At 43.6% G+C, this 25,391-nt stretch overlaps 1 protein-coding gene across 6 annotated transcripts in view; it reads right to left on the reverse strand.

Annotated features, from left to right (window-relative positions):
• Positions 1-5,446: 5,446 nt before the first annotated feature.
• ADA2 (adenosine deaminase 2) overlaps positions 5,447-25,391 on the reverse strand; it is a 41,942-nt gene continuing 21,997 nt past the window's right edge. For all 6 annotated transcript variants that reach the window (XM_054035438.1, XM_054035473.1, XM_054035446.1 and 3 more), the window contains 7 exons: positions 18,639-18,849; positions 14,265-14,392; positions 13,277-13,367; positions 12,051-12,159; positions 11,100-11,257; positions 9,547-9,749; positions 5,447-8,295 (listed from right to left, as the gene is read on the reverse strand). In XM_054035438.1, coding sequence (XP_053891413.1) covers positions 8,187-8,295; positions 9,547-9,749; positions 11,100-11,257; positions 12,051-12,159; positions 13,277-13,367; positions 14,265-14,392; positions 18,639-18,849 — 1,009 coding nt within the window. In that variant the 3' untranslated portion in view covers positions 5,447-8,186. The remainder of the gene's footprint in view (positions 8,296-9,546; positions 9,750-11,099; positions 11,258-12,050; positions 12,160-13,276; positions 13,368-14,264; positions 14,393-18,638; positions 18,850-25,391) is intronic.

Consider the following 25,391-nt stretch of genomic DNA (forward strand, 5'->3'; position numbering starts at 1 on the left):
GCCACATTCTAAGGACAGGCCAGTTGTGAGTTCTGATACCCCACACCAGATGTCTCCCACCACCTGCAGAGATCACCCTGCATTTCATTCGTGCCAGGAATTCAAACAATATTATTGTAACTGGCCAGCAGGTGTCACTTTGTACCACAAGAATACAACCACTGATGCATTAATAAGGTAATAGAAGTTGGAGATCACAGTTAGAAAAATTAGCATACTATTGGCACTCAGTAAACAGTAAAACAGAAAATGCCCACCGGTTAACTAAGTCCATCTCCATTGCAAGTCCCCAGAACATATTGAATGTTAAATTGATATAAGTGATCTTAGCAAAAGGCCACCTCTCTGGAAGGGGTAGCAGAAAGGGGTCCAAAGTGCCAACATTTAAGATGGGGATATATTTTAATAGTTTATAATTTAATAGTTTATAACAAAAATTGAAATTTTCTTGCTGTCAGTTTTTCAGGTCAGCCGTGAGGACAGCCTCAGAATCTTTAATTTCCTATTGGAGACAGATAGGTCCCAGTTAAAATTACAGGTTCAGTAACCCCAGATTGAGAGGGCCGTTTCCTCCCAAGATATATTAATATTTTGTTAAAGAAACATTTGATTGGGTACATATATTCTAGAGTATTTTCTGCCCAGGAATCATGTCAGTGAAAGTGGCTGGTATTGGATAACACTTTCTTGAAGCTTCTAAATGCTGAAGTGAACCAGGGCCTTATGTTCACCACAGAAGGGCGGGTGCTGGAACCATGTTCTAGGGGCAGATGTCTTTAGGCTCATTACTCCATATAACTAATGCAGAGATCAGCCTTTTGTGCAATGGGGGTTGGTTCTGTGATGGGGGGGGGGGGAGCATTGCTCATTACAGAGTTATTGCATTTGGACAGGCTCCCACAAATGACGTTTGCCCTCCAGCCAGTTACAGCAAGTGTTCCTGTAAAGGTGGGAAAGGAGACTGTACCTATTTTTATAAATAAGACTATCCAACAGGCTGAAGGTTGCATGCCATTCACAATAAACTACTACAACATGGCTGCCAAACAAATATCTGTCCCTCAACACACACCATCCATTGGCTGCTGAATCCAGATAATTCCAGCATCAGCAACTGCCATACCTTGATTCTCTCCGCTCTGCACTAAATCCCTTCTGGATCAATTCCCATTCACAGGATAGTGTAACTCCCATTAACTCCAATGTGAGGGGTCTTTTTTCCTGTAGGGTGACATTGGGCCTTAATCCTCCTTCCCCACACAATGCAGCTGCCAAATTCCAGCTCCCGCTCCACAGCACCCCATCATCACTACCTTCAGAGTCCTCACCTCCACCACCCCACTGGAGCACCAGACCTTTCTCTTCCTGCTCCACCCATCACCACATTGCCACCAGGGCACTGTTCCCATTTTCCCTTCTTCACTCTCAGCACCAGTGTTTAAACCCAGATTTCTCTTTCCAGGGCTGACTTTAACAACAGACAAAGCAACCAGTTGCTTGGACCCCTTTTTTTGGGGCTATGTATGGTCAGCAACTCAAGTGATTGTCCTGTAGCAGAAGCAGTAGGCACAGTAATACCCACCTGTAGATCCTTTCACCTGTGACCACCCTGCCCTGTTGGCCTTCTGGCATCAGCTTCAGAAGAGCCAGCACTTACAGCCTGATTTCCTCCTCCCACACACTGGCTCTAATGTCTTGAGTCCCTACCAGTGGTAGGACAGCCAACTGCCTTCCGCCTCTCCTCCTCTGCACAGCTGCTCAGCCTGCACCATACTCATCTAGTGATGGGCAAGTCAAAGGGAAAGAAAAATATACTAAAATGCATTTCATATACTGTAATGACCATTGGGGAGGGCACTACCAGAAACTAGTGACCAGCCAGAAGTGGTGAGGGCCCACACCCATCCTTTCTATTAATAGATAGAAGATGCTTGACCCTCTTGTCAATATTGAAGCTGTAACCCCTGAAAACACAAAGTTCTGAAGAAGAAGAAAAACAAGAGAGAAATAAATTAATTACCTGATTAGTCATTACAGGGCTTGTTTGTTGTTTGTTCACATGGCTAAGAGGTTCTGTTCAAAGAACTGGTCTTTTCCTAGCAATGAGAGACTGATACAGTGACCAAGGCCAGAAGAGTTTGTTCATATATTGAGGCAGGCTGAGTGGTGGTTGCTGATTGGGCCACATCTCAATAGCATTATGAGTTCAGGTGTGATGGTTAGAGGGGGTCTGTGCTCTAAAGGTCAGCCACAAAAACTTGGCGCTGGAATTTACTCAGTCCCATTGTTGAGATTGTAGCTGACAGGAAGTTTAGATCTAAGGGCTCAATTCTAGTTTCAACCATTTAAAAAGCAGCTATTTTATTTTCCTTCTCTTAATGTTTTTATTTGCATGATTTGTGACATCTGTGGTAGGGTGACCATGTGTACCTTATTTGAAGGGACCATCCCTTATTTAATTGATTTGTCCTTAGAGTGATTACCTGTCCCTTTTTTTAAGATGTATTGAAACCTATTAAAACTGATAAACTTCAATTTAATGTTTAAAATGGTACTTAATTGCATTGTAAACTTGAGGACAGTGGAAATGCACACTTGAGAGAAAATATATGATATGCTAAGGGAAATGGTGTTTCACTAAAATGTCCTTTAAAAAAGTATTTTTCCCTTGTGGTTTTCCCTTATTTCCATCAAGCAAAGATAGTCACCCTATGATGAATGCCCAGAATACAAGACGTGGGCCCTCATTGTCCCTGTTCCCACCTGCATGACCCCACCACTGCCAGCGTGACCTCACACACAGCATGCATGTGAGATCCTACTGGCAGAGGTGAAGCAGGGTACTCTGCAAAATGGCCTCCTCCGTGCATGCTAGAGGACAAAACCACGTCTGGTTTTACATCAGCACTGGACAGGGAACAAACCAGACAAAAACAGGACTGTCCAGCTTGTTAAAACCAGACAAATGGCCTGCCTAACAACCACAAATGTGTCAGGCATTTCCTGGCTATTAGTGATCAGGGCATAAACATTTAATTTATTAAGGTACCTCCTAGCCAAGGCACTCAGGCCACTGTGCAACACCATACAAATATCACAATACATTTATAATGAAGAGCTACCCACTTACCATTCAAACAAATAAAACCAAAGGGGAAATATTACAAAATATTGAGGGAGTGATGGGGTAAGGTAATAAGTGTGGGGCCTGCTGTAGTCATAATAAAACCCATTTGAAGCAAGTGGCAGATTAAGGCCCCATGGGTTTTCTATTCTACAATATCTGAACACCTCCTGAGGATTCATCTCAGCCCCTCAGTTCTTCCAGCTGTTCATTCGCTGACAGGAAATGCTGTCCCCATTGATCATTATTGCTTAGGGCAGAGGTCCTCAAACTTGCTGAGCTGGTCATATGATGCCTGCTCTTTTCTTTGATTCCAGCTAATAAATTGTGTTAAAAGAAGCTAAAAATACTGCTAATAATAATAATTAAAATTCTAATGTACATAGAGTAAGAGATAATGATGAAACATTTACTCCTTTGTAAAGAGCTGTGAGATCTACTGACAAGAAGCTCTGTATAAAAGAGCTAAATATTATTATTGTTATTCGATAATTCCTTTTACTTTCCCACGTAAGCAATTGCTGTAGCTGCCACAGGAATCTTACGTGAACACACATGGGAGGTGAGGTGGTCCCGGCCATTGTAAATGGGACAGGAGGCGTCCATGAGACAAGCTCTGTACTGAGATTTGGCACATCCGTTGAACAAAATTGAGAATCCCTGATTTAGGGGCATGATTTTGAAAAGCCCCATGCACTTTCAACTCCTATTGTACCTCTCAGGATTAAGTCTGAAGTCAAAAGATTTTTTTTAAAAGAGCAAGAGACAGAAACAGACGCATGGAAACAGATTTAAAAACTCATTAAGTTTATTAAATGTTGAAAGAAATAAAATAGGAATTACTTACTACATGTCTGTAGAGCCGTGAGTATAATGTGGAGGGTGGTGTCAGGATTCTTTAGGCACCATCACAAATAATAAAAGATGGGTCATTCTAAACTACACCCTACATCCAAACTACTTCTCAACTCTGAGGACATTTGACTCCTAACCTGAATATGTCTGACCCTTTCTTTATAAGCAGTCAACCCAAATCCCTGGATGTTAACACACCTGGAGTTGGGGAGGTTTGGATCCAGAGCCAGACTTTGTGGCCCATTTCTAATATAAGGCAAAATAAAGGAGAGGACTGTTCCCCAGCAGAGAGGCAGTCCAGGCCATTCCCCCTTCCATCTATCACTCAAGAGAACTGGATGTAGGACCTTTTCGAGGTAAAATTCATCCTCTGCTATAAAAGTCTCTGGAAGACCTGATCTTGACATGGAGTACAGATCCTGTTCAAAGAGAGATGCAAGGAGGAACATAGTGCAAATTCACATACAGAGAAGTCAGGGCCCTCCATTCAATTCAGACTTACTACATTGAAAACAAAATCTGATTGGAATAGTGATGGGGAAGTATCTACAAGCAGACCTAACCCAAACTGGGATACCTCAGGTGGCAGGGCAATCGCTGGACTGGTCACTGGTCCAAAGATGAGCCATTTAAGGCAACACTTCATTTATTTGCATTAACCAGCTGGAGAATTTCCAATCTCATCAGATCTGCACAGTATAAACCTTCCTATAATTATGAAGAGTACCATCCACTGAAAGGTTCCAGGCACTGAGAGCCTTGCACCACACTGACTGTCAAGAAGTAAGAGTCCCTGAACACTTACATCATGATTCATGCCAGACATCTGACTGGATCCTTCATAGGAAGGTGTGGGTACACTGGTTTGCCAGAGCTGGCAACGGTAGAGCAGACATTGGAGAGAATGCTTGCAGGTGATGGCTAGAGCAATGTTGCTGGCCAAAAGACCATCAAAGATTCAAGCCTGCAAGAGAAGATAAGTATGGCATGTGTGTGCCACTATTGCTGTTACTAAAGGCTTTTTGCCAACGTGGAAATGGAGGGGATACTGGTGACCCTGTTAAACGGCTCATTGCTTTTTTCCACAGTTATACAGAAATATTATCATTTTCACCCCCATCAAAGCTAAATTCCCCACTCTGGCACTTTGAGTGCAGAAGGTGAGGGCCTGCAAGGATTCTAAAAATTAATACTGGCCACACCAGGCTTGTATTAAACTGTATTAAAGGTTACAGCTTTTCTCTGACCTTGGATGGGTCGATGCTGCCACCACCCAAGTCAGAACCCCTTTGAGACACCAGGAAGGCGCACTTGGGAATTCCTTCTTGTGGTGTACCGTCAAGCTCTTCCTCCTCCCCTGCCCCCTGGGGAAGAGCGGAGGGGAAAAAAGGGGAATCAGCTGTTGGCACCAGCTAATTAAACAACATATGCACAATCCTCTTAGGGCACAAAAATTCAATTCTGTTCTTTAAAAAGGTGAACTTTATTAATAAAAAAAAGAAAGAAAAATACATCTCGGAATTCAGGCTATTGCTAGATTTTAAAAGAGCAACTACAAGGATTAAGCACCAAGAATAGCTTTCTTGAGGTCCAGTTTAAAGGTTACAAGCAAAACAAAAGCACCTGGGGTTAGCACAGAGGAATCCACAAGCCATAAAGAAATAAAAGGGATAAACCTAATCACATCTTCCTAGACATTTCCTGATCTACTTACATATCTGGGGTTTTAAATGAGTAGTTTCTAGGTATAATACTGATTATTTTTCATATGTGGCCCAAGCTTCTTACAGCATAACTGCTACCCTGTCCACCTCCCCTGGGAGAACAACAGACAGACAAAAGTGGACTCTTTTTTTTTTTCTTCCCCAATTTAAAAAAAGTTCTAGCCTTCCCATTGGCTCTTTTGGCCAGGTGCCCACTCACTTCCTTTTACCTATGCATAGCAGTGAGACTTTTTAACCCTTTACAGGTAAAGCAATTAGAGAACAGCTACTAAGAGGGATTTCATAGCTACTAGCTGGCTGGGTGTCCATAAAAGGGAGCTACCCCCACCCGTCATTTATTACATCCCTGTATCAAAGATTCACACCAAAGGGAGTCCCAACTCACTGGTGAATACAGGCTCCTTCTCCACTCACACGTAGCAAACTGAAATCCACTGAGCATGCTCAGAAGGACCTAACTTTAGACCAGTCACTAACACACATACCCTATTCACTTCAGTTTCCCCAAATATTACAACAAAAGCATGTTTCACAGCCAGTGTTTGTGATGTGGTGCCATAACTCACTCACACATCGATATGGAATGAAATACTTTATCATTTATGAGAGCCACAATAACCCCATATTAATGAAAATGTGAACATAAACTCCAATTCAAGTTTTATTGCTTATAAGAGTGGCTATTGGATGTTCAGGAGGAAGATAGAGATATGGAGGCTGTGGGTTATGATATGGAGGTAGTTGTGGTTGAGAAAGGAACTGATGAGTGAGGTGAGGATGGTATATTAAATGGACTTCATTGCTTACTTCTGCATTTTTTATGGTTTGCACTGGTGGGCTGTGCGGTCTAGCAACCTTAAATTAGGTGTGACTCTTCGATACAGGGGTGTAATAAATATTTTTTGCATGGGAATATACATACACAAAAATACGCTCCATGGAGTTTGGATTATTTAAAATTGTGAGTACCATGCATGCACACAATACAGCTGAACCACTTATTGTGGTAAATATATTTGTGCTCTACTGAAGCATTGTGACCGAGATTAGTGAAAATAAACACTATTGCCAGACAGCTCAGCATAATTAGTATAATAGTAACTAACCTGAGGTGGACAGACCTGGAAATGACAGTCCTACCAAGTCTTATGCATTGGAGAGAAAGATTCAGTTAACTGGGAACAATTTTAAGAACATTTTAAAGTCTCCAGAGCAGATCTTGAGCTGGAGTAAATTGGTGTAGCCTCACTAAAGTCAACAGATCTACGTCAATTTACACCAGCTGAGGATCTGACCCCACAACTCTTATACTGAAGGATTTTGCTAAATCCATTTAATTGAGACAGCCAACATCTGAATCAGAATTTTTTTAAGCCTTCCCTATTCAAAACTGTCAGACCTGAAATCATCCTGGCACAATCACTTCTACTTCTGCAGTTTTTGTCACAATTATTTCAAAGGACTCTATCTAGTTACTATTTAAATTGTGCTGTTGCTGCTTTGTCTTTCTGCAGAGCTGATAACTGTGAATGCCACTGGCACTGTATTGAAGCCATATCGAGGGACTAATTCTTTAATACATCGGAGATCTGATTGCTATGGACTCAGGGACTCACTAAAGGCACACCGGGACCAGATCCTGCAGTGGGATCTGCCAGTACACGTTGAATCCCATTGAAATCAAGAGTATTTCACATGGGTGCAGGGGCCTGCACTAGTAGATTCCAGTGCTGGATCGGTGCTTTATTTAATATGGATCTGAGAGATACCTCTTGAAGTCAGGGGTTCTTTTCCAATTGAGAAGTGTATTGAAATCCCTACAAAGGTGGGTCCCAGAGTGAAGTATCTCCTTTCAGCAATCAGTGCTTGCATTCTTTGCTGATCACTGCTTAATAAAGTATACAAGTTTTGAAAGCATTTGTACAGGTCCATCAGCTTGTTTCTAGCCCTTACGTCTTGAGATGTCAGACCTTAGACTTGGTTCCTCAGTCTAGCAGTACTATTTTGGCACCGGGCCCAGGGTCAAACATAACCAGTCACAGATCTCAGACAAGAATCGCTTTCAATCCTTGCCCTCCTGAAAGTCAAGAGGTTCAGATGGTGGGATGTTTGTACTATCCATTTCCTGAGGAGATATTTATTTTATAATGATGTGAGGCAAAATCATGAAGTCCTTGCTCAGGGAAAACTCCCATTCACAAGAATTAAAAAGTGAGTAAGCACTTCACGATTTTAATGGTATTTTGACTTTAGTTACTTTGATCATTTACAGCACTTTTTGCTTCTGTTTTAAAGGCTCACTGCTCTGCTTCACCTGCATCCAAAGACATTAATGTATAGAGGTGTGGGCAATTGCTATTAACTATAATTGGCCAAAATCACCCGGCTCCAGGCCACAGCTTGAGCGCAAGTGACATAGAAAAAGAATTCTCTCTGCATTAGCAGTAGCCCCAGTTCCCTCTGCCATGCAGACATCCTCCCCACTACAGCTCCCTTGGAAAAGCATTGCAGAGGTCAGCTATAAACTGGTCCCATTTTTTCTGCCAGACCTGTTTGGCCTGGGCTTTCTCCTTTGGCGGCAAGGAGCTGTATCTGTGGGATCAAAAAGAGCAAGGATTAGACATGGGATTGGGGTGGCCGGGGAGGGGAAACTATTTCAGGATCCGAATCCAAAATGAAAAGGCAGGAAGCTAGGAAAGATTAACTCTTTGTGTCACCTCAGATGAAGATTAAAAAGGTCTCTGTCACCTGTTCCTAATGGCAGGAAGTAACAGATTTGACCTCCAAACCTCTGTAGGATGCCTAGGATTAATACAGGCTTGGGCATCATCTTTGGGAAAATAGACAAAGCTTCAGATGCAGGCCAGAATGCGTTGGGCACATTGGTCAAGCCATCAGAGGATGCATAATGGGTCTCTGCAAAATATACAACTAAGTAAAATTCAAACAAATGAAAAGTGACTTGAAAAAAATCACCTCTCTTGCCAGAGACCAGGCTCCATAGATAAATTGGAACTGGATGGAGTAGGGGAGGGGAGGGAAAGAGACACACACCAAGAGAGGCTGTATTGACAATGGACAGGGTAGACTCTGGGATAGCACAAGCCCCTCAAATCCTGCCTGTAGTGGGACGGCTACCCTACTCCTGAAGAACAGGGGGTTAAAAGCAGCCCTGGAGAGGGCTGCAGCTGGGAAAGGCTAGGTTGATTGGGGAAGCAGCCACAGCTGGGGCCATGCCCCAATCAGGCCACAGCTGGCCCTATGAAAGTGCTGTGAGGCAGGTGCTGAAGACTCTCTCTCTAGCTTCTAAGAGAGAAGGACTGGCTACCTGGGAGAAAAGGGTGCCTAGAGTGGAGCAGGGCTGGGAATAGGCAGAGGCAGCTGGTTCAACCCCCCTTGCTGATGATGAGCAGTTTACAGACTGCAGTCTGCCCCAGTGAGTGGGGGCTAGATGGTGACTGGCAGTAGCCGCTGAGGCAAGGTGGGGATAGAGGGTTGGGGAGACCCAGATTGTGGGTTACTCCTGGGGGCAGAACCTGGATGTAGAGGGCCACCAGGGTCTGGGAGGGACACGGGGGCCAGCGGCAGGCGAGACACCGGCCTGCAGAGGGTGCTCTGGGCTGGAAGAGCTAATTCGCAGGATGACCAGCAGGAGGCACCGTGCTGGTGAGTCTCACTTTGCTACACTGCTCTGTGAGAGACATGGGGAGGACTTTGGGTCAGTAGAACCCCAGCCCGAGTGACAGAGGAGACTCTTGGGCTGAAAACAGAATAAGGTGGCTCTCTGCAGAGCAGGCAAATATCTTCCCACGTGTCACTCCTAGTGCAAGAATGTGTGCTTACTTTAGAGAGTTTAGTGCCAGTTGTTTTAAAGTTCTCAGGTCTGCGCTCATCCCGCCGATGCCCATGAACACCTCATAGAAGTCATACGACACACCCTTTGATCCAAAGATAGATGGATCGTCTGAACTAACCACCATGGGGTGTCCCTCTGCCATCAACTGAGCAGCAGGATGGTTCCTCAAATCTGATACTAACAGCAGGACCTTGGGATGAGGAGGAGGAAGAAGCAAGGATGGGTTATTCTTACAGATATTTGCAGTATATATTTATACTTGTTTGGAAGCTCTTTGGGGCAGAGACTGTCTTTCTATCATATGTTTGTACAGCACCTAGTACACTGGGACTGGAGCCTGTAACAGGGTTTCCTTCCCCAGACCTCCTATCTTAGTATATGGCTAGCTTAGTTTTCCCTACTTCTGTGCCTCTGGGGTACTTGCACACCACACAACAGATGAAAGAGCTCACCCTGTACCCTTGTTACCCAGACTTTCCAACTCCTTTCTGGCCCTTCCCCCAAGGCTTCACAGTCACTTGTTTCAGGCCAAGTCCCTCCTTGTCTCTACTCTCAGGCCTCCAGCCTCAAAAGTGGAGAGCTGTCTTCTGTAGAGTAAAATTTGTAAGGTATTAGCTAACACAACGTGTGCCTCTAACATGTGTTAAACTGGGCAAGGCTTTAACTCTGTTTAACACATGTTAAATGTACATTGCTTTGTCTACACTAGACTATCAACATGTTTTCGTTAACACCTTACAAATCCTAATCTAGACAAGGCTTCACAGAGTAAACCAAGAGTTTTGCTTTATATAGTCTCACAGACAGACATATGATCCCAAGTAACCTGATCCCTTAGACATTTGCTCCATCTAATAACTAAAAGTCTCAAAACTCTTGTCTTAAAGGAGCTACTTCCCTGTAAGAAGCCATGCTGGACTGCACACATACCCCAAAGGACCAGCTTTCTGTTACAGGCCTCTAGGCACTACCACGATACAAGTAAATAATCATAATAATAGTTTGTATGCATATTCCTAATGTTATGCTCTGAAGGGGAAAAAACCCACCAAAGAGACCAGAACAAGGGAATAGGTGAAAGAGAAAGCAGAGACCATATGTAATTTCCAATAAGTGTGGCAATTAAACCGAGCAGAGAATGTCTCCATAATGGTTGAGTTAAAGGACAGGAACTCAGTCTCCAGAGTAGTCCTCTGTCCCCCTTCCCACAATACGTTCTTTAGAACCTCCCACCTAGAAAAATGCCTCTGTTTCTCACCCACCTTCCAAAAATGCAAATATCCTCTCCATAATATATCTCCCTCTCAGAATGACCTTCTATGGCCAATGAGACAGGAGAGGCAGTCATGGAGAAGGACAAAGAGCACTTGGAGAGGATAATACAGGTAAAGGATAATACAGATACATCCTGCCCTTAACCGGTATCTACACAAAGACCAATATATGTTGAGCAACACCCTGCTGCAGGTCACTTATCAAATTCTAAATTTCTGGTCCCAGTTCCTGACTTGAGACCTAAGGTCACTCAGGTAGGTCCTACCTGGTTGGAGATGGGGCAGAGTTCTATAGGAACATCCATCTTTAGGGACAACTTCTTGGCTACTAAATGTTTAGTGAGAGCAAATCCATGGCCAATCCGACTGGTATTGAACAGCAAAGCATCGAGCACATTGATGTCTACAGAGGTGCCCTGCCAGTCTGAGGAGAGAAAGATGAATCCAAATCACTGCCATGTTATATGGAAACAGATCTTCTCAAACAGGCAATTGATTTATTTTATTTTTTAAATAAATGCCTCAAATACAAACTAACAGGCTTCCTCATGGCTTGTCTCCTTTGTCTACCAGGACTACACCCAGCTTGGAACTCTCTACAGCACTATATATCATCTGGTGGGTGAATAATATACTGCATATAAACAGGTTATTCCAGCAATAAAGGACAAAGGGTATATTTAATTATTTGAACAAACATATTTAAGCTAAAATATGTAGCTGACTCAGTGACATTCATTAGAAAACAGGCTTAAAAACATGACTCTGGCTGGTGATGGCTTCAAAAATTCCCTCTCCGGTGCTGGTGAGTTTGGGAGGAGACAACTGATCACATGTCTCTGGGAAGGAGATGGCTGTGCCACACCAGTGGCACCTCCTGCTGCCTGACTCCAGAAGAACAGGCCCAGGAACATCCCAAGATGAGGAAATGAGAGTGTTCAATGCAGAAGACAAGTGAAGGGGACAATGAGTATCAGACACAGGTGATGGTGAGGGATATGAAGACAATGGGAGAGTAGGGAGCAGGTAGGGGATGTGGAACCTGGAAACTGGGAGGAATCATCCAATATGCTATGGCAGTGAGCTGATCTTCTGCTGATGTAGAAGAACGATGGGAAACAGAATATACCAGACCACTTCTCATGATACGACCACCAGCTCTCCTCCTCAGTATCCAAGTATCCACTCCCCTACATGGCCTGTGTTCTCATGCTTACCAGTCTCACCAGCATGGAAAAAGTAAGGCAAATTGACTCCTTTGGAGTATGGAATGGTCAGGGCATCCTTCAAGTCCCATAGAGAGCGTCCTTCATCCTCATGCCCAACCTGGGGAGAAGAATAAAGATGTTTCTGAACATGCTCCAGGTGATCACTAGTCTTTTGACTTGAAACTACCCTACGTTGCCATCTGAAATTCCAGTACTGTAGTCCCATTTTTTGTTAAATGGGTCCTCCAGGGGTGAAAACTAGCATAGTTCCATTGACTGACTTCCACAGAGTTATCCTGGTTTGTAACAGCCAGGAACAGGCCCTCTCTGTAAAAGATAAGTCATACACATGTTTTTAACAAGAGCATAGTGCAGCCAGTAAGGATGCTAGTGCATGTCGCTACCATTGCATCTCCACCAGTAACAGAATTCCCTACATTTCTGCACTCGTGCACACATACACATTCCCAATCCCCACCAAAGCTCTTATTCTTGAGATAGCAACAAACACAAAAGCAGCCTGAGAATGACTTTGCAGAAAGTCTGGGATACTGGTTGCTGCTCCCTTGCTTTTCACCTTGACAGATAATCAGGTTTTAGACGCTGTGTTTGGTGTCACGAAGAAAGATAACTTATATCCCATTTTTCTGTGGTAGTTTCAGTAGGCACTCTTCCTCTGTCTCAGTCCTAATAGTAATGGCCAGCACATGTCTTGCGCTGCAGATACAGCTGCTCGTGACTAAGTAGGTGGCATTCTTTCCTCTGAGTAAAGACTTAGTAACATACCTGCAGAGTCTCAGGAGACACTGCACTGAGGTCCTGATTAGAACAGAGATCAGGACTACTTGTGGTCACTGAAAATCCCACTGCATTTTCTATAAGATTTGGCAGTTTCCTGGCCAAATTCCAACTCCACAAATTACATCCTGCCCACCTCAATTTCATCTGCAGTTTAAATTAAAAAAAATATTTTTCTCTTCACTTCCTAGATGCAGTTATAAAGTATAGCTGTGAGGCATTCTATAGCTATTTCTCTCCAGAGGTGGCTGCACTGCGGTGGCTGATGCTTATTCAAACAAAATTATTTGGAATCCTGCAGGACGAAAGACAGTGGGGCAGCATTTCAACAGCTTGCTTTGCTGCTTTTCCTCTCTGAAATCTCTTTGTACCAATAATCACAACTCAGCCCTTGTAATATTAAATACAAAACCAAGTAAGAAATAATACAAAGATACCAGGTCAAATCCCGCCAGAATGTCCGGGAACATGGCTCGGAGGTCTATGGCTTTCTTGATGGCTTTTTTAATCTCGGTAACGTTCTTCTTTCTGAAAACCAAGAGACAGAGAAAGGTGTTGATGCTCATTTCCATGGAACCTATTTCTCAGGTTCTGTCTGTATTATGACCAGGAGCCTTAAGGGAATACCCAATATTAAAAAAACCCACATAAATGCCTAGGAAAAGCACAAATGACTGGAGTTAACTAGCATCATACACACTGTTTGGGACTAATTGGCCAACCTCCCCTGTAACAATAAACCAATGAGGGGGCAGAACCAGAACAGCTGTATAGGTAATATTTAAATATGCTCTGTGTATTATTTTGCTGGAGTTTTTCCATTTTAATTGTGTTTTAAAATTAATCCACTACAGACCATCAGAGTCTATTGGATTCAAATGTGTATAAAGGTTTCTGGGAAGGCAGCATTTGCAGGGTCTCTGAAGGAGCTTTGAAATATACAGTACCAATCCCCCAGCTGTTCTGCTGTTGCTCCTGCTTCCACAGAAATAGATGATGCATCAAGACTCGGAGAGAAAACATACGGCTTTGAGAAAACACACTCACTTCTCATGTGCACGCACACAGAAACACAGCCTCCTGCTCACTCATTGCCACTCCCTTCAGCTCAAGAGTAATCACTTTTCCATACACACCATCATTGCTAACAAACCCCAATCATCTTACATGTACACATACTCGCTTCTACGATCAACTGCACACATTCACCCTCAGTCATTTCCATCTGCAGGTGTTTATATGCTGGAAAGCACTTCAGGAGTTAATATTCTAGGCCTCACTACACTGGAAGCAATGCAATCTGGATCACTTCCACGGTCTCTCTGTTGTAACCACTTGTGCCACTCAATTGATCCTGCCTGCACAACAACATGACCATTTACACATAGAACGCTTCCACACTCGCCCCATGCAAGCAGCCTCTACCTGTGTGTTGTAAATATAATTTTTGCTCCAATAAAATCAGGGTGATCCTTAACAAACTGCCTCGCCACCTCCTGATACGCTGCCATAGACCAGGATTCAGTGTATTTGGTCCCATCCAGTTCGTACACCTGTGGAAAGAATAAGCACAAGCAAAAAAAAAGAGCAGAGGATAGTGAGGAGAAAGAAGTGACACTTCTAAACTTTGAAGGAAAGATGGAACAATTCTGAAGTAGTTTGTGGCTCAAATTAAAAATGGCAGGTGTATAAGGCCAGAAATGCAAACTGTGTCCAGTGCCAGGAAGAAAAAAAAGAATCAGTAGTTAAATTGTTCAGGATACCTTTTCTTGGTCCCTTATTAACCAGCAAGCACCAGAGAACACTTTGCTTTCATAATATACCATACAATAACCTGACTTCTTAACACACATACATGGTAACCACGTGCCCTGGAGTTCAGGGAGTCTTGGGAAGAACATGAGAGCTTGCTACAGAGCACCTGATCTGGGGCAAAATTGGTACTTAGTCCTGCTAGTGAAGGCAGGGGGCTGGACTTGATGACCTTTCAAGGTCCCTTCCAGTTCTAGGAGATAGGATACCTCAATTACTGAAGCACTGCATGTGCATGTTTGGTTGTTCACAAATACCAGGTCTGTCAACAATGGCAGGAGCATGGCAAGAATAAAGAAAGGATTGGTTTCACAGTTAAGGTACTAGACTGGAATTCAGGATATTGGGGTTCAATTTTCCCCTCTACCAAAGATTTCCTCAGTGACCATGAGCAAGTCAGTTAATCTCTCTGTACCTCCAGCTCCCTATCTGTAAAATGGGGAGAATACTGCTTCATTTGTCTCATCTATTTAGTTTGCAAGCTCTTCAGCACAGGGCTACGTACAGCGCCTTGCACAATGGGACCCCAGTTTTGGTTGGGGCCTATAGACAGTACCATAATATTAATAATAATAAGCAGCAGGGGCACTGTCCAGACTTTATCATAGGTGGACTTTATCACCAGCTCCATCCCCCACTCTCACCTTGTCCTTTCCTTCCCTCTTCTTCCATCTCCCTGCCCTTCTTCCCCACTCCATCCCTAATTTGGGTCTCCTCACCTTTCTCTTCATTCCCCTGCCCTCTGTCCCTTATATTCATCTCATTCTCCCCCATCTGGTCTTGACCATTCTGGGCCCCTCTTGCATTGTAATCACCACCTTCACAGACACAAGAAGCCAAGTGGAATTTTGCAGATTATCAAAAGGACATTTTCCAAGACTTTCTACAGCTGGCTTTGCAAACACAGCTGTATTTTGGGGGCCTTTCTACAATGTGTGCTGTTTTCCAATCCTGCCTTTAATTTACTTTGTTTTAGTGTCAGTTTCTGGCTTGTTTCATTGCAAAGATGGCTTTTACAATTAACAGATACTGTTGCCCAAGCCCTACAAATGAATCTCTAGTAGCAGAGGTGTCAGCCTGCCCCTTTGCACCCAGTCCACCTTTATTGTAGAGTGTAGTTGGGAGTGATAGGGAGAGATAGGCCAGAAAGCTATGCTACAAGCGCTGGCCTCTTTCCAGTAAAGAGCTTTCCTCCATTCTCCTCCCAAGTACAAATTTTCCATCTGGGCTCACTGGCTGCCTGGTAAATGAGGGTATTACTCAAAAAAGGGTATTACTGCTTTTAACATCCCAAAAAAAAGAACAGGAGTACTTGTGGCACCTTAGAGACTAACAAATTTATTAGAGCATAAGCTTTCGTGGACTACAGCCCACTTCTTCGGATGCATCCGAAGAAGTGGGCTGTAGTCCACGAAAGCTTATGCTCTAATAAATTTGTTAGTCTCTAAGGTGCCACAAGTACTCCTGTTCTTCTTTTTGCGGATACAGACTAACACGGCTGCTACTCTGAAACCTTTAACATCCCAAACATCTTTGGCTAGTCTACCTCTGCTCATGGGTCCATTGCAACGTTGACACTGATAAACCACAAAAGCATTTTGACATTGCAACTGTTTTCTCTTCCCAGCTGCCATCTCAACAGACATTTGGGACCAGTAAGTCAAGCAAAATTGGCCAATCACCATCCTCCACAAAGCAAAACACACAAATCTGTGACATTTGAATGGGGGAAAAAATGAGAGTGCTGGCAGAAAGTGACAGAATGTCCACTCTGGGGATGCTGTGGCTGAGTTGGGAACACTTCGACAAGTAAGAAGGTGGCTCAGTCTCTGTATTCACAACAGCACCGGTCTCACTACTAAAGCAGATGCCAACGAGGTCAGTACTTAAAACCAATTGCAGTGATGGTGTGTGTGATATAGATACCTACTGTTCGAACTGAACTGAGACCACCACCCATTTCATGTAGTCCATTAGATAGCAATGATTTATAGTCAATGCCAATGTAGTCTGGAGTGAGACTAGAAACCTAGATGCTAAAAAGAGTTAGCCCATTCACAAGGCTCTATGTATTCCGGGGCAAGCTATGCCTACATTCTGTTGCAAAGCCCCTGGATTCTGTGTCCTTATGATGAGACCAATTGGAAATTACGCAGAATTTTCATGAACTTTTTTTTTTTTTTAAGTGGAGGTTTTTATTGTATTAAATGGGACAATGAATGGTTGCCTCTTATTTATTTTGATATTAAATTTTATTTGTTTCACAATGTTTCTGTGTTTTCAATGTGTTGCAGATTACAGTATTGACAACATGTGGCTGCATTGTAAAGCTGTCAAGGTGAAGCTGAAAATGTTATCATCTGAGCAGGAGTCAGTCAGGGCTTTTGGCACCTAGGAAGGCATCCAAGGCAGTTTGGGATTATGGGATAATTATACTGGTTATAGGTGACAATCAGTGAACAAACCTGATAGTTTAAACATCAACATTATTATCCTTAGGTTCCAGTGTTAATTGAAAAGAAAGACGTTCACAACTTTCAGAGCTACTGTTTCAGGCTGTCTATACATTCTGGAGACAACACTGCATCAGTTTGTGTTCCTAAGCTTATGAAGAATAGAAACAAAAAAACAAACAGGTCAGATTCTGGAGCACAGTTCTGCAGCAAGGGATGGATACCACAGCAAATTCCATAGCCCTCCAACTGCAGAATACACAGAGCATCACCCATTTCATTCCCCTGAATAACCAAATGTGACAATCACAGTCCAGACACCCCAGGGGATGAACAGGGGTCTGAACCCCAAAGAAAAAAGTGATTGAATATACTATTATTGTACTATAAACATACATTGAACAAGGTCTTTTATGAAAGCTGGTTATACACTGGTCATATCATTGTGTGTGATGTTTGCAGGGGTGGTGTACAAAGGGCTATGTATCTATGCTGGAAAGAATGTTCCTAAAATATGTTTTGGGGATAGCCTTGATAAACAAGCCTGCCTTAGACAAAGGAATGTGGATTTACCTGTCTGGGCCAAGCTTTGTAAGCCATACACATTAAAGTACATTTACATACAAGATAAACAAAGCTAACAAGCAGCAGAGGAAACAGCTTAGTAAACAAACCGGGGGACAGAGTCTGCACCCCCAGAGAGTCTTCCTGGTTCTTAAGGCCAAGACAATGGATGTTGGGAGCTATAAAGGGACATTCTAGTGCTCCATCACTTAGGAGACATAGGGGACAGTAAACTCAGAGCCTGTGAATAGTGGATCCTCTTGGTGAGGAAGGCAGGAGCTGCTGGTGGTTAGCTGTAAGCGAGGAACTGTTTTAGGCCAAGATATAGCTTGTTAGAATTAAGTTTTAGGCACTAGAAAGCATGTTATTTTTGTTTTGTTTGTAACCCTTTTCCATCTCTTTTCTTCTGCCTGGTGCCACTTAAATCTCTGATCTTTGTTACTAAACTTATTCTTATTTTTACTATAGATTGTGTTAGCGCTCTTGTATTGAAATAAAACGTGAGTCTTCTGCTAATCTACCAGGCTGGTGTGTGCTCCCTCTCTTGGAGGCAGCAAACGTAATACCTTCTGTGAGTGTCCAGGAAGGAGGACTGGACACTGCAGAGACATATCTCTGGGGGAACTCAGGAACTGGTTGTTACCTGCAAGGCAAGATTTTGACTGGCGAGTCTCAAGGAATTTGCTGGCAAGCCAAATACACTGGAATGTCAGGGAGCTGACCACACACTTTAGCAGCAGCCAAGCTCTCACTTGCTGAGCCAAAGGGTGACACAGTGGTTTACAGTTCTGGGTTCCCTGAGGAGACTGTCATACCAAGTTCCCAGCAAAGAGCTTTCAAATGAAGCAGATTTTTCCACCCCCATATGGTCAGCAGTGCCAGGGTCTGAATCTAAATAAAAAACCGGGCTGGAGAAAAGTTCGAGAAACAAGATTTTAAAATAATATTAGAGAAGTCAAAAAGTGTGTACCGGTGGAAATATAGCTCTCATCTCGACATACTGTACGTTATCCTCATAGAGCTCCAACAGCCCCTGATAGAAATAGGCCTTGAACACAGGTGCATAGCTGATGAGGCCAGAAGCAGTGGAAAAGACATTCTCAAATTTTCTCCAAATGCAAGTCTGCGTTGGGTATGTCAACTCAGGGTTGTCAGTCACCAGGGTCAGGTTCTTCAGCAAACTACAGAAAGAGAAACAGGACCGCTGGATTTAGAAGTGTACACAAGATGAGCTGGCAGCTCTGTAGCCAGGAGTCACAGAACAATATAATCCCTTCTATTTAGATATGGGCCTTCCCACCAAAGGCCAAGCTGTACGGATATGGAGATCTGCCATCCACAGCCACCCCAGAGGTGGAGTGGGGGAGCTACTCTGCATCAGCAGCACTACCCAATGTGTTTTAGGTCACATAGAGGAGGGGAAGGGACAGGAAGGAACGTGAAGAATAGCGTCTCACCCAATGGGGGCCCACTTCCTGACTGGAGCCTCTAGGCATATTATCACAATACAAATACTTTCCAATTTAAACTACAGAAATTTTGCCTCCCAAATTAGAACGTGCCTGACATATGGTTAACAACCTAATCTTGCAAATATAACCATCCCCATCACCTTAATTACAATGATTGGGATCTCAGTTCTACTCTCTACTACCTCCAATAGGGTAACACCCTCTAGTCACTAGGAGACGGCATTGTTTCAATATCACACCCTTACTAAACAAGTTACTTTCACACTTTAGTGCCTTTCTGACATTAAGGACTTTTTGAATCTACAGAATAAAATTGTTATCAATCAACCCCCCCCACCACCACCACCTTTAGCCCTACTGAACCAATCTGGCTACTCCATTATACCAATCCAAAACTCATAATTTGCCGACATCAGCAATGGATTTGATTTTTCAGATTTGCCACCTCGGAACCAACTGGCATGACTCAGTTCCTGCATGCTTCTTACTGGGATGGTATTCTGTTTACTTTACAGAACTTGCCTGTGCATACATTTCCTCACCACAAGCATAGAGGGCACCAAGTAGTAGTAACAAGGGGAGTTTGGTGGAAATAGAAAAAACTTGATTATCTTGCAATTACCATGAGCAGCTGCAGGCAATTCTGTTTGCATTTACACTGCGGTAATAGTTATCCTCTAAACAGCTCCAATCCTGGACTCCTGGTGGTCACTTTTCCAATGGCAGTAACTCTCTTAACTTTTCAACTTGCCACCTGAACATTAGTTTATCAAATGTTCAAGCTGGAGGTGTAAAATCCAAATAGCAATACAACTGGTAAATAGGTTCATTTGGGGATGGAAAAACTGTAGGAGTTACCATAAGTTGCAACCAAGGGGGAAATAGCTGGATGCTTAAAAGCTGACAGTCTTATCTGTCTGAGTAGGTCTGATTTTATCTAATATTAGAAGCTAAACAGGTTTGAGCCTGGCTAGTACTTGGATGGAAGATCACTGGAGAATACTCTCATGGCTTGTTGCTTCTCTCTGATAACTGTGACTGCTACTTAATGTGTGATGTCTTCCCTGATGGCTTAGCGATAGTGCTCTGCTATGTTATATAGAAGAGTTAGATATGATTCACGCTCTTATTATCTTGTTCCAAGAGGCATCAGTGTCTAGAATTAAAAGTCACTGTCCTATTGCTATAAGATGTGATCTTGTCTAACCTCATAAATAAGCAGTGCAGGGCCTGGTCAGAAGGTGGAACAGGAGACCTCAAAGGGGTGACCATAACATGGAGTCTGTTCACCAGGCATCTTGTGCACTGGTTGCTTTTTTAGTCACTTAAGGAGCCCCTTCCTGTGGTTCTGGCTGCTCTTCTTCCTCACTTTTATTCATGTGGGGGGTTGTTTTGATTTTTTAAAGCAAAATTATATACAAGTGACATTCATGCCACCTTAAGAATGACATTTTAAATGCACAAGAATCAGGAAATTCAGAGTTAAGGATTCCACAATAACTTTAGCTCTGTCCTCTTGGGCATGACAACAGGGCCTTTGTTCCATTAATACACAACATCAGCCAACACAAAATCTTGTTCAGGAAACAAAACAATAAAATGGAAAGGAACTACACCTTAACCAGGGAGGCATATATATGAAGTATTTTGTATTACTGCATGCAATGGCATTTCGCATTTCAGGCATGTTCTGGGGAGCACTGAGTGGTGACAGTGGAGCATCACCCTAGAAACCAGGAATGCAAGCACCAGAGGCATAAGTGAGGTTCTTACCCACGAAAGCTTATGCTCCCAATACTTCTGTTAGTCTTAAAGGTGCCACAGGACCCTCTGTTGCTTTTTATCTAACTGAGTTCAGCTGGAGACTGGCCTTAAGTAGAGAGGGCATGCTCCTGCTCAGTGGGGGAGGGTGGAAAGATTTTGTGTGGGAAGAACCTGGACTGCATAGCAAGCCTCTAGGAAAACAGAGGCAGAGTTCCAGTTGAAGCAAACTCCCCCAGATACTGGCTCAAGGAAAGTTATTCTCAAAATGCAGAAGTTCAGCTGAGAACACCTGCCTGGAGGGGGAGCCTGGAGTTTGTCCCCATCAGGTGTAGAAACACTGAAGGAAAACCTCAGGGTGGGTCAAAAGACCATGTGAGTCTATTCATGTGACCATACGAGTCTACTTCTAGATAAGGACCAATAAGCAGTTATTTATCGAAGTAACTTTTCCATAGATTTTCCTGAACACAAAGACTTCTTCAATAAATATGTGTAGTGCTCTTTTTCCTGTGTATATAGGGGAGAAAGAGTGGCCCCTTACATAGGATCTCTTATATATTGCCTGTTGTGTCTATGTAGCCTGTGCTCTTGTGTTAGAGCTAGTAATAAGCCACGAACACCCCTCCTAAAAAAATTAATTGTTACATTTCTTACAAATTCCCCTTCCCTTGAGACTAATTATTCATATGTATAACTGTGAGGATATAGCAATCCATCCTTGATAATATGCTACTCCTTTAAGGGATCAGTAGGCCAGCTCTTTGCCACAAATAACCTACTCAGACAAATCTGGGATTTGCTGATTCTCTAGGGAAAAAAACCCAAGTCAGTGGTTGGATTTAGCTAGAAAGACCCTGCTTGGATTGTGTGTGACTATGTACTGAACAATGCTATTGCAATGCATAGGCACAAGGGGGCAAAATTACAGGAGACCTGCAAAAGTCTGTTTTGCTTCTTTATGGTGTAGAATGAAGGCCTGAAAGGTTTGTTTGCTTGTTTTCTATTCTATATGTATCCTTAAGCTGCATTCATCACCATAGTATCTAAGCACCTTCCGGTGATGTATTAAGCAACATGACTAACATCTATCACGTGGTTCATTTTCTCTCTCATCCTCTTTCTAAGGGGAGAATTGAAAGTGCAATGAAGTTTTGGTTTGGTAACATACACTCTGCTCTGAGTTTCTGTTAAAGAAAGTAGGCTGAAGAAGTGCACCCTGCACTTGGAGCAGAAGGTGGTGAGGTTTGTGATAGTCCTTGATTCCCATGGAAATTTGTTCCATTGCCTGAGACCAGCACCCAAGAAAGCTTCATCTGCTACACTGATGAGCTTTACCCTTATGGCAGAAAGTTCCATTGTGCTCAAGGAGTGGAGTCTACATCCTGGAGCTTTAGCTGATCTTTTAGATATGCTGGGCCCCGGCCACAGAGCTCTTTCACCTTAAGAATATCAGCAATGTCAACTTTGCTTCCCTGAGTGTCTCCGTCCAAGAATGTTTATTGTGAGCACTCAACTAAACCACAGCATCAGAGGTATTGAATATTTAACAAAAAAGTCCTTCCAAATGTTAATCATTGGAATTAAATAGGGGAGGATTTTTTTAAATGTTTCTAAACTCCCTGACCATGAACCCCTTCCCCTCTCTGTTGCTCGGCATTCAGTCTCTTGCAATATCACCACTTCACTAGCTCTCCAGCCCCCGCAGAGTACTCTAGGCTCAAGTCAGACAAGACCTGAATTTCTAATATGAAAAAAAAAAAAAATGGGGAGGAGTGGGGGGGAAAATCACACACACACTTCCAGGGCCTCTCTACAAAGCAGCAAAAAATATAAAGACGTGTCCCTTTAACTTTGCAGATCACCCTTAAGCAGGGGCATCATTTCAGAAATAGTCTGGATGGGGAGGCAAAGTTGAGTGTCAGCATACAGAACATTATATGTGACTATATCATATCCTGCAGTGGTGGAGGGGGAGGTGTATAGGATGTACACCTATGAAAAGTTGGGGGGGGGCAACTGCCTTTCTTGCCCCATAGCAAATGACATCCCTACCTTTAGGAAGTGGTCATCTCTTCATAACCACACTGTAATTTTTGGAAGGAAGGCTGTTGTAACCTTCTTCCTGACACCACTTTTAAACTTGAAAATAAACAGTTTGATTGTAGGGATTGTTTGGTTTGTCTGTTTCCAGTCCTTCATTCCACTTCCACATTGAAAACTAGTGGAAGGGATACAGCCCCTGGAAAACACTTTCTCCCTTCCCCTCATGCTTGCTGATCCTCCCCATCTTGTACATAAGAGAGCCTGGACCTTCCCCAGATGCCATATGCCCTTGACACATACTTGCAGGCACCCAACTAACCATCAGTTCCCACCCACCAACATCTTCTTTCCTTCAGCCTGTTGATGCTCAGGGCAAACAGAAGGAAGGGAGGTCACTTGCGGGGCACATGTTCAAGGGACTGGGAGTGTTTCCAGAAACTGAAAGACATAGCGGATTGGGGCCCATTCCTGGCAAGAGACCAACTCCTCCATTGCCAGAACACCTCCCCAACCCCCAGATTATTATCCAGAGAAGAGATCAAAATAAGAGGGGGAGCTCCTCAGTATGGTGGCTGTGATCATGTGCCTGGACTTTATGTGGGGACAGTGCATTACATCATCTTGTGCTGATGGACCTGTTAAGGGCAGTGAGAGGCAGCACAGTCCCGGGGATAAACCTGGGCGCTGAGTTTCAGGAGACCTGGGTTCTGTTCCTGCTCCTGCCTCTGCTGCTGGGTGAACTGGACAAGTCACTTCACCTCCCTGTGCCTGTTTCCATCCCCCCAACCCCTATGCTCTTGTGTATTTAGATTGCTTCTTTGGGGCAGGGATTGTCTCTTACTATGGGCTTGTCTACACTTAAAATACTACAGCTGCAGTGCTTCAGTGTAGACACTGTGTACACCGACAGGAGGGGTTCTCCCGTCGGCCTAGGTAATCCACCTCCCTGAGAGACAGTAGCTAGGGCGATGGAAGAATTCTTCTGCTGACCTAGTGCTGTCTACACTGGGGGTTAGGTAAGTAAGGCTACGTCTCTCAGGGGCCTGAGTTTTTCCCACCCCTGAGAGACATAGCTATACCAATGTAAATTCCTAGTGTAGACCAGGGCTATGAGTCTGTACATTACCTAACACAATGGGTCCCTTAACTCAGTTGAGGCCTCTAGGTATTACTGTAAAATAAAAGATAAGGGGACACTGAATGGCGATAAGTGTCTCTGAAATAAGTTCATGTCCCAAGCAAGCCGCTAGCCAGCACAGCCAAGCATGTGGTGTGGGGTCCTCTGCAGAGGTACTTGCCTGGTGCTCTCCCACCCTTATTCCTATATTCTCTTGATTAGATCAGGAGGGAGAGTCTGTATTCTGTAAAATAAAACAGAATGGGGGGCTTGAGGGATGTTCCTCAGAACACCCTGAAACATCCAGGGCAGTCACCTCTGTTCAGATATTTCAAAAGGAGATTTGATGCAAAATCCCTCATCTATTATTTCTCTCCCCCTCTTCTGGAGAGGCAATGGGGAGCTGGTGTCATGGTCTCCCTTTTCCCCACTCTACCGTGGAAGGGGTGGAAAGCCAGCAGGGGAACAGTCTTTCCTCTAGAAGAAGCTGATGGAGATGGGACTTGCTGCTGGCAAACATCCGCTTCTCCCATGAGGTACTGCTGCTACTCAGCCTACTGACAAGCAAGGCTGGGAGCCCTAGAAACTCCTCAGTCGCAGCACCACCTTCTCCTTCTGATCCCATTTCCAGTTTCCTCTGCCTGCTGACTTCTCACCTCACCAGCCGAGGAGGAGGGGGTGCTCTGGGGAACCAGCGCTCTCTAGCCCAACAGAAGGCAGAACTCTCACTCTGCTTTTAGCAAAGGAAGGGGAGCTGCAATAACTGGCATTTTAATGCTTGGTAGGTCCTCAATCTGAAAAAAGAACAGGAGTACTTGTGGCACCTTAGAGACTAATCATTAATGCTCCATTCCAAGGTACCTTCCATCTGATAAGTGATCAGTGCCCTAAGGAGCAAACAGTCTCTGTTTAAATATTTGTGTACATTACATTTTGAAAAACCCTACACTGAAAGACCATTAAGATTGGACAGTCAAGCACTCAAAAGTTAGGAAAAGCCAGAATTAAGGTTTCCTGTGCTCATGCATTATGGGAAAATCTTTCGTTACAGGATCACATACTATTTTTTCCCACAGGAACCCCCAGGCTCATTCAGTACACAAGACAGTGCATTCCCTAACTTATGCTTGTTTGACTTTGCAACTATAACATGCTTGTTACAGGGTGTGTGTGTATAAAATGTAATTTTAAATTGAGAGGTCAGTTTCCAGAGCAGCCACCCCAGGAGGACGAGGGGCCAGAGTGACCTTGCAAGACATGTGTCCTGTTAGCAAATGACCAGCAAGCAAAGAATAATAGTGCTATAAAACTCCAGAGTGCCTCAGAT

The sequence above is a fragment of the Malaclemys terrapin genome, chromosome 1, assembly GCF_027887155.1.
Source record: "Malaclemys terrapin pileata isolate rMalTer1 chromosome 1, rMalTer1.hap1, whole genome shotgun sequence".
Lineage (NCBI taxonomy): Eukaryota > Metazoa > Chordata > Testudines > Emydidae > Malaclemys > Malaclemys terrapin.